Below are 10,553 nucleotides of genomic sequence, written 5' to 3' on the forward strand. Positions count from 1 at the left end.
CCCTGATCTCCTTGGTGTCTAAGAGTGTATGTAGTTTTATAACTCTCTGGGTGAAATTCCAAATTACTCTCCAAAATGGTTGGACAGTTCATAGCTCCAACAACAGTGTATTAGTGTTCCCATTTTTCCAAATCCCCTCCAACATTTATCATTTTGCCCTTTTGTCATTTTAGCGAGTCTGATGGGTGTGAGTTGGTATTTCAGAGTTGTTTTAGTTTGCATTTCTCTAATCAGTAGTGACTTAGAGCATCTTTTCATATACCCATATAGGGCTTTGATTTCTTCTTCTGAAAATTGTTTATATCTTTTGCCCACTTATGATTTCGGAGATGGCTCTTGAGGAATGATCAACTCGATAAATATAATAATACATCATCTTGAGAAACACAGTTGCTCAGAGTTTTTGGCAATTTCTATGTTACATATTTAAAAAAGTTAAACAATTTATCAAAAAGATTTATATAGATATACTTCATTTAATTTAGACTCTGTTAAAAACCATCAAAATTCAAAAAAAAACTATTAAAATCCACATGCTACGATCAGACAGAATTAGAAAAATGGACAGTTCTCTAAAACTGGTTGCATGATGAAGAATTAAAGTCTATGTAACAAAAGTCTGAACTTAAATGTCAAAGCATATAAAACAAGTAACAAAAGGGTACCTCAGGTATTGTAAATGTTTTTTTTAAATATGTAGAAGTTGAAGGTTTATTGTACAATTCAATAAATTAATTTACTTCATGTCAAATAACACACAACCATAGTTTGGAGAGCTTCTGTTCTGTACAGTTGGTAAATTTCTTAAAAGCACAGGATGATATCTAACTTACAAAAATAAAAACTTATTTACATACACATCAGCACAAAACCAGTAGTATCAAAATGAGGTAAATCCATCATTTTTTAAAAAATGATTTTTCAAGTTAAACATTCTCATTCTTTCCTTGGCAACTGAAAATGTCCTTTCCCAAAGTAACCAGTGCTATGAATTCTTGATTTAATTTTACCTGTGGCTTGCTGAAGTATACTGGGCATAATTCAGAGCATTTATTTGTTACGAACAAGTGAAGCAACATAGATCCATACGGAGAGTACATTTTTGGGATAAGCATGTATGTAGACAGCCAAAGCAAACTCAACATTAGAAATATCAATGTTGTGAACTCCAGTGCTGTATACAGCCTCTATCAAAGGCTTCACTTCAGAAAATGCCATGTGAATTGGAAATCCGGAGAACTAGAGGGGAAAATGAAATTATGAATGTTTTTTTTTAAAATTAGTATATAAAAAAGCTTTTCCCTAACATTTTCAATTTTTTTCCCAGTAGATGCATTGTAGTTTCCATATATTATTGACTTAACTACTGAATTGAAATTCCTTTGTTTAGTGATTCTATTTATGTTGCAAAAATATATATGCATTATACATATTGAAATATATGTGAATTAATCTGCTAACTTATAAGCAATGTAAATTATGGGGGCAGGAGAATTAACTTTGTGACTATGTTAATGTTTTCCATGATATTGAATATATTTAATTATATATTTACATATAATATTAAATAACATTTAATATAAATAATATTTAATATAATTTAATCTTAAAGGTAAGACATTTTAATGTGCAAGAAAGTTAAACAACTATTTGGTCTTATAACTAAACTATTCAGTCAGTTTGGTATACCTGAAGCAATAGGGCTTTTTTTTTTTAGTTATTATAACTTTTTGAGTTTTATATATAAAGTAGAACTTAGTGAAAGGAGAAAAGGTGTAAATTTAGGAAATATATATACTTAAATCTGAAGGGTCTATTAAGTAGCCAAATAGCATGCCATGAAGATTGGTTGAAGTACTTTAACTGGTTGCTTAATCTAAAGGGACTTGACTAATTGATCTTAGTACTTGAATTGTGTTTTTGAATGATTAATGATTTCTCATGCAATCCTTTGGCAGAAATGGTTTCCCTGGTCTTCCATATGGTGGATAAAATATCTTTTATATATTCTAGGTTTCAGAGACAATTAATGATATGCATTCAATATTTATGGTCTGATTTCCATTTCTATTAATTTGCTTTATGCACACCCAACACATATAGAAGTAAAAGTAAACTTATAGGTGTAAAGATGAGTTATCTGGGCAAGAAACATGATTGGGTTTATTTTCAGCCTCTAAAATACTATCTTTTATTAATGTTTTCTCTTAAGTAGGAAATAATGTACTCATTAAAAAAAATTTTGTGTTCTCTCTTACCCTATAATCTCCTAGCTGTCTCAGGAGTTCTGCTCTATGGTCATCTTCTACATCTTTTCCTTGATTCTTTTCTAGGAGAGGCAGGAACTGCCGAAGAGTAGAAGTACAATATCTATTCCATCGAGTCAGGTGGTGTGGCCTCCATTCCATGATTTTCTCCTTGAGTATTTTTTCAATCCTGCATATAAAAAAGGTTTAGTCCATAGGGAATTGTTCCTGTAATTTAGCCATAATTAGGATTTGTCAGAGGATTCATTTACTAGGTGAGTCTGATTTGCTGAGTGGTCCAAACCAACCATTTGCACAATTTTAGTAAAAAACTTCAATTCCAGAATTAGTAGAGAAAAAGCCCAACAACAAAATTTCACAGGTGATTATAAACAAAAGGTTTTGGAAACCCTGGTATGCTATCTAAAAGAGAGTTATTTATATTATTTTCTTGAGCATGTCATTTGATGATTTTTTTTAAACCTTTCATATCCTTTATAACCAGACTCAGAGACAGGAAAGGAGAAGGCTTTAGGGCTACCATGATATTTTGCTCCATTGACATAATTTTAATTTTTAATTATAATTTTAATTTGCAAGATTAAATTTTTAAAAATTATTTCTTTTTACAAGACCCTTTTTACATATCTTGAATAGAAGGTTAAATCATTAGAAAGGATAGAAACAGATAAATTAGGGGTGTTATTGATTTTACTTTGTTACATGGTTGTAGGCTGTGCTCTTAGTATTATCATATTACTTTACCAATCACTTAAAAATTTACCATCTGCTTTCATCACGACTACTGTTAAGGTAGTACATGTGTCATACCCATTTTACAAGAGGAAACTACAAATCCTTACTATTGGCCCCCAAGTTTGGCTGAACAAGTAAGTATTAGTAGAATAAAACCACTCTTCTTATATTTTGTGTCTCTAATATGTTCCACTAATCGATCTCTATTTTTAAACTAGTAAAAAATAGAATTACTGCTTTGTAGTATAGTTTGAGGTCTGGTACTGCTAGGCCCCTTTAGTTCACAACTCTCCCCCCTCCATTATTTCCCTTGAGATTATTGACATTGACATTAAAAAAATTTTTAGTTATTATTTCTAGTCTTACAAAGTCATTCTTTAGTAGTTTGATTGGTATGGCATTGAAAAAGTTAATTAGTTTAGGTAGAATTATTACTTTTATTATATTGACTCATCCTACCTATGGACAAATAAGATTTCTCTATTTATATGTCTTTATTTTTCTAAACAGTAATTTGTAGTTGTATTTACAGCTTATGGCTATTTTGGTAGGCAGACTCTGAACCAAGTATTTTATGTGTTTTGTAGTTATTTAAAAATACTTATTAGTACAATGCCTGCCACATAGTAGGTTCAGTAAATGCTGGTTTCCTTCCTTTTATTTAAGCAATTTTTCTTCCTATCTCTTGCTGCTAGGTTTTATTAGTATTATATAGAAATTCTTTTTTTTTTTTTTAAACCCTTACCTTCCGTCTTGGAGTTAATACTGTTTATTGGCTCTAAGACAAAAGAGTGGTAAGGGCTAGGCAATGGGGATTAAGTGACTTGTCCAGGATCACACAGCTAGAAGTATCTGAGGCCAGATTTGAACCTAGGACATCCTGTCTTTAGGTCTGGCTCTCAATCCACTGAGCCACCCAGCTGCCCCCTATTATATAGAAATTCTGATGATTTATATGGATTTGTTTGTTGTAGTCTATAACTCAACTTATTATTTAATTTTTAATCTAATCAAGGTTCTTTTAATATATACACCATCATACCATCTACAAAAATGACAATTTTGTTTCTTCACCTATTCCCATAATTACTTTTTACTCTTACTGCTATAGTAGTGTACCTCTGATTTCTAACTTCTCTTTCTATTGCTATTACCAGCATTTTTTCAATCACTGAGGCTTATGACCTCTGAGTGATCTTTTACCCTTCCTTTTTCTTAACTCAGTATGTCCAAATAAGTTGCCAAAACCTATTAGCCAATTTCTACAATTTCTCATGTTCATTTCCTCTTTGAGGAACTCTCCCACCTCAACTACCCTAATTTAGGTCCTCCTATCTTCTTTCTTGTGGCAGCTCAGCGATACAATGCAAAGAGCATTGGGCTTGGGATCAGGAAGTCTCATCTTCATGAGCTCAAACCTGGACTCAGACACTTAAGAACTGGTTGATTCTGAGCAAATCACTTTAACTCTGTTTGCTTCAATTTCTTCATCTGTAAAATGAGCTGGAGAAGGAAGTGGCAAACCACTCAATATATTTGCCAAGAAAACTGCAAGATGAGTCACAAAGAACTATTGAACAACAAAACATTTTCTTGCTTAAAATATTATGAATGTCCTGACTGGTTTTGCTTCTGATCTAATCACATTACAATTTATACTGCCTACTCTGAGTAATTTCTCTTTTGAACCACTCTCATCATGCTATTCCTTTACTCAGAAAACTTGAGTAGCTTCCCATTTGCTTACTGAATAAAAATATAAACTCTTAGTTCTGGCTTTAAGTACCTTTATTGCCTAGCTCCAACACTACATAGCCTTCTCTAATGCCACTTAGTTTCTTCGTAGACTCAGTGCTTCGGTCTAACAGGATTACTCTCTGCTCCCTGTTCTTATTCTATTACTTTATATCTCATATATTCTTATTCTATTACTTTATATCTTGTCATTTTCCATGTTTGGAATGACTCCTCTTCTGTTTCTATTGAAAAGCTTCTTTTCTTTTAAGGCTATATTAATATTTCTCTTCTTCTTTTGAGCCTTCCCTGACTCCCCCTCTCCCCTTCTAGGGAAAAATTATGCTACTTTCCTTAGGTCTCTTATAGCCCTTGGTCTGGATCTTTTCTTTATGCTTAGATATTCTTCGGTATTGTAATTTGTGGCTTTGTCTTGCTCCCATTGAAGGCAGGTAGGTGGCTCAACGGACAGAGTTCTAGGCTTGGAATCAAGAAGATCTGACTCCAAATCCAGCCTTACTAGAAACAAAACCCTGCACAAGTCACTTAATCTGAATCTGCCTTAGTTTCCTCAACTATAAAATGAGCTGGAGAAGGAAAATGGCAGACCATTCTAGTGCCTTTGCCAAGAAAACCCCAAATGGAGTTACAAAGAGTTGACACAACTAAAGAGATTGAACATGTAGTGGTAAAATTCTCTAATCTTATAAATAAAACAAATGAGGCAAATCTCCAAGCCAATAGTTATTTATTAAAGGCTCCCTCCAAAAAAATTGGATCCCAGATCTTCCCACCAATCTGAGACCCAGACTTTCCCAAAAATATAGCTTTTAGACCTTTCAGTACCCAATCCTGTCTTCATATGCCTGAATGGTCCAGGAAGGGTTAGTCCAAAGTGTATAATTTCATTGATGAATCCTAAACACTTGGCATGCCCCAAGTCACATTGCCACAAAACAACAATGTGGCTTTTTCCAAGTAGGATTAACAATTTCAGAAGCCGCAAATGGGACAGATAGGTGGTTTAGTGGGTAGAGAGCCAAGCCTAGAGATGGGTTCATATGGGTTCCTGGGTTCAAATCTGGCCTTAGATACTTCCCAGCTGTGCAACCTTAGGCAAATCACTTAACCTCAATTGCCTAGCTCTTACTCTTTTTCGGCCTCAGAACTGGTACTCAGTATTGAATCTAAGAGAGAAGGTAAGAGTTTTTAAAAAATAGTTTTTAAAAACTAGAGTTAAAAAAAGAAGGAAAATAATGAGGTAAGGAGTGATGTTTGTTGAGAAATGACTGGTGTTTCCATCAAAACAAAATGTCTCCTTCCTCCTCCCCTCCTCCAAAAATAATACCAATATTAGTAAGAAAATCTCTAACATCTAATTGTATGACTCCAATTAAGAAAGTTTAACTCATTATTAAAACCACTCATTTGAAAATTTGAAAATTTTGCTAAATTAGGTGCTCCACTAAAAGAGGAACATAATGCTCTAACAGCTCAGACATATCAAGATCCTAAAGCCAAGGAAGATGAGCCACTTAACTGCCTCTACCTTAATATTTTTTCATAAAAGTCAGTTAAGCAAAATTGTATAATAGAGGGGTTGAGCTGTCACTTGGTACCTTACAGTTTAACAGAAAGGAAGGGTGTCTATTTTAACTTTAATAATTAGAAATCAACATTATCCATTTATTTGACCTGAATTTTGTTACCTCTTAATATTATTTATTTACATTATTGGAAATACTGTTTTATATACTGTCCTTTGGGTTTTGATTTCTTCATTGTGCATAAGTTTATGCAAGCTTTTCCAAGTTTCCTTGAATTCTCCATAGTCATCATTCCTTACTTTGTAATCATTTGTCCTCATTTGTATACCGTAGTTTGTTCAATTAATTCTCAATCTTTGTGCACACACTCTGTCCAAATTTTCCTTAGTAGATGTTGCTATGAATATTTTTGGTGGAGTGGATTCTTTTTTTTCTGTCATTGACTCGTGAGAAGAAATGTTGTGGAGGGGATTCATGGTTTAAGCATAGGTTGGACAAAATGGCTCCTGAAATCCCCAAAATGAGATTCTGATTCCAAAGGCCATGATTAAATTGAGGAAGTACAGGATTTAATCCTTTTTTTTTTTTTGAACAGATAACAATATATCTCCAAAGAGCCCTACAACAAACAGGTAGTAAGTGGTAAAGTTAGGATGTAAACCTTCCCTGACTTGCATCTACTGTTCTATCTACTTTTATATTCTTATTAAGAATTAAGGAATTAGAACATGAATATGGATTGTCATTTGGAGACAGTTCTTTTGCTCTTTACAGTCACTAAGTGGTAAGATCTCATAGCCTGAATTTAGAACTTGAGTATCACAGAATGTTAATATAAAAAAGGCTTTAGAGATTGTCTTGTTCACACTCCTTATTATATATATAGATGCATAAAAGTAATTTGAAGAGTCATGACCAAATTCAAGTGTTTTCTTCAGAGAATCCTGTTAGGTTAACAAAGAAATGACTAACTTCTATAATCATTATATAAAGCAGTCTTTCTTTTTTTCCCACCCCTCTCCCCATCCCTGACATTTTTGAAAGTAGCAAATAGGAAGTCCCTTTAATTTATTTTGCACATCTTTAGTCATCTCAATTTTCTTATGAGCCAAAGAGAGGAACAAAACATGTTATATTATGACTCATAATAGTTAGCTACCCAATATTAAATAAAACATTTTACAATTTAAAGTTTAAACATAATTCGCAATACATCTTCACATCACTGAACCCAATTGACTATTAATTGGTACCTACTCCTAGCTGAAAGGAATTAGTGGTGAGTTTTTAAAATTAGAACAAGGATAAAAAATGATAATCTGGACTCAAAGCTTATTAGTTCTTATTTCATGCTCAGAGCTGGTCTTAAGGTCAAAACATACCCTACACCAACAGAGATGCAACTTGGGGCAAATTCATTCATATATGCTAACTAATAACGTTTAGTGTCTTACTGAGTAGGAAAAGATCCTAATTCTATCTAGAAACAGATAAAAAATAATTCTTAAAGTCCTTTGCTTCTTTGATTTAGACTACAACTCAACTGGATATTAGTTGTTACCCACAGAATTAGATAGGAAATTATATAGAGAAAATTACCTGTCTTGTAGTTCTGCTGCAGCAACTTTGTCTGTATGTTGGTAAATTAATTCTTCAGGCTAAGAAAAAGTTAATATGGAAATGAAGATTTTAAAAAGCGTTGATATTCTGAAATAATGTAGCTTGAACATATCTGTGTCTATTTGTGCCAAATAAGTATCAAAAAGTTCTGGTTGTTAAAAACGATTCTATGTTCTCCTCTTTCAACTGTTTCCCCATGTATATTAATTGGTCACAAAGATAATATAAATACCTGAACACTCGAGAGTCCTGGGTACGGAAGGCTTCTTGAAAAAAATGATTTCCATAGTTTGGGTTTGGTGATGTCAAAATTCATCCTTATTGGAGAGTCATACTGTTGAATATTAAACCAAATCTAGAAAAACCAATTGAAATACATTAGCAGAAAGCTATTCATTACATTTTGGGGACCTGATCTCTTCAAAACAGTTATTCAGAACATGGGCAATATTAAAATTCATTCTTGACTATTCCTTTTGTTAGGACATAATTGCAAGATTACTATAAAACTAACAGGGGAATGAATTTATAACTTTTAAGAGCTTTATTACATAAATCTGGAAAGGTATAATAAGACTAGCTCCCAATGGATAGAACTCACATTTGCATTACTATTGGAATATGTTTCTCCAGAATATGTTGACACTCCTAAATAGATACAGTAGATAGAGTGCTGGACCTGGAGTCAGGAAAAGTTTTCTTCCTGAATTTAAATCTAGTCTCAGACACTTGCTAGTTGTGTGACCCTGTGCAAGTCATATTAACCTTGTTTGCTTCCATTTTCTCATCTATAAAATGAGCTGGAGATGGCAATGAAAAACCATTCCAATATCTTTGTGATTCCCCAAAAGGGACCACAAAGAGCCAGGCATGACTGAAATGCCTGAATGACCAACAACATCATTATTGATGACTTTATATAATTCTTATATATAAAACTTGACTAGGGAGGTTTATCTAAGGATCAATCAATCAATTAACAAGCATTTATTAAGGATAGTTGAATTTAAACAAAAGGTGTATTTGGAATAATTTTGTTTCCATGGCTAGATCGAATTAAACTACAATTTTTTAAAAGATCCTTGCTTTCTGCCTTGGAACCAATACTGTGTATTGGTTCCAAGGCAGAAGAATAATAAGGGCAAGGCCATGGGGGTTAAGTGACTAGCCCAGGGTCACACAGCTAATTGTCTGAGACCACATTCAAACCCAGGACTTCCCTTTTCTAGGCCTGGCTCTCAATTTACTGAGCCACCTAGTTTCTCCCCAAACTATAATTTTAAAGTTAATTTACCACCAAAAGTGATTACTAGAAAAGATTTAAATACAACAAATAAGCCAAATACTGGACAATATCATTGAACTATTAGAGAAAAGAAAGCAGTGATCTATATGTAAAAAGGAACCAGAGAACTACTTACATTGTCAGGACCTATTAAGCAGCCCACACTTTTTAAAGGACAAAATGTATCAAACTGTCCATAAAAGCGTCCGCTACAGGGATTCCATATTAAATATTGGTTTTGTTCCCAAGTTAGCACATAGGCAGTTGGACCCTGGAGGATAAATAAATATTTATTAATAACTGGATGAATTTTAAGTTTATACACGACTAATCCACAAGTATTAGTTACAATTTTTACATCATTAGATGGTAGTATATTGCTTTAAATTATAAATAGACATTTCTAAAATAATGAAATTTTAGTTGGAAGCTAATGAAAATGTCCAAGGACAGAATTCTATCCAGGGAACATTAGCCATATTACCATGTTTATTTAGCAAAACTGAAAGAACAGTGAACTTAAGTGGATTTGAGTCTCTCTGCCTTATTTCCTTTTCTGGAAAATTTGGATTATAATGCTTGCATTCCTTCATCCTAGCCCTCTTTTATCACTTCATCATGAGTAGAGATGACTCTAGATATATGAAGATTTTACACTGAAGTGTAAGCTCTGCCACATTTTACTAAGCATGAAACATTTTGGGAACAAATTCCATGATAAATTGTATTTGTCTTCTGAGGGACCAACCTAGCCAAGTGTAGAGAAACTCATTACAAAGTGAATCTCAGAAGAATTTTTTAAAAAAATCAACTATTAATAGGTTTCAACCTGCAACAATAGAAAAATGCGCATCCACTCAATAATGTAATGGAGCCTTCCAGGGCAAAGCTGTCTTTGCACTGTGTACTTCAAAGGGTTATTATTATTGGTGGGGGAAAGGTCTTTGTATACTATAAAGCTCTATGTAGATTGAACAACTATTAATCCTTAACTAAAAGTAATGGTCTAAGGTTAAGACTGATGACATTTTGTCAGCAAGACATCTTTTCTCAGGAGTTTAGTACCTCACTGTCTTTCTCTCCTTAATTCCTACCTTTATATTAAAGAGATTTTATTGTACCTGAAAACTCTGACTCTCTCTCTCTCTGTCTCTCTGTCTCTCTCTCTGTCTCTCTGTCTCTGTCTCTGTCTCTCTGTCTCTGTCTCTCTCTGTCTCTCTGTCTCTCTCTGTCTCTGTCTCTCTCTGTCTCTGTCTCTCTGTCTCTCTGTCTCTGTCTCTCTGTCTCTGTCTCTCTGTCTCTCTGTCTCTGTCTCTCTGTCTCTGTCTCTCTCTCTGTCTCTGTCTCTGTCTCTGTCTCTCTCTC

General features: G+C 33.5%; 1 protein-coding gene across 1 annotated transcript in view; it reads right to left on the minus strand.

Moving 5' to 3' along the window:
- Positions 1–1,026: 1,026 nt before the first annotated feature.
- The window catches only part of CC2D2A (coiled-coil and C2 domain containing 2A), a 139,394-nt gene continuing 129,867 nt past the window's right edge, over positions 1,027–10,553 (minus strand). The window contains exons 33-37 of the mRNA XM_044682298.1: positions 9,325–9,459; positions 8,136–8,258; positions 7,883–7,941; positions 2,259–2,436; positions 1,027–1,239 (exon numbers count right to left, since the gene is read on the minus strand). Coding sequence (XP_044538233.1) covers positions 1,051–1,239; positions 2,259–2,436; positions 7,883–7,941; positions 8,136–8,258; positions 9,325–9,459 — 684 coding nt within the window. The 3' untranslated portion in view covers positions 1,027–1,050. The remainder of the gene's footprint in view (positions 1,240–2,258; positions 2,437–7,882; positions 7,942–8,135; positions 8,259–9,324; positions 9,460–10,553) is intronic.

This window comes from Gracilinanus agilis, chromosome 6 (assembly GCF_016433145.1).
Source record: "Gracilinanus agilis isolate LMUSP501 chromosome 6, AgileGrace, whole genome shotgun sequence".
NCBI classification, from domain to species: Eukaryota; Metazoa; Chordata; class Mammalia; order Didelphimorphia; family Didelphidae; genus Gracilinanus; species Gracilinanus agilis.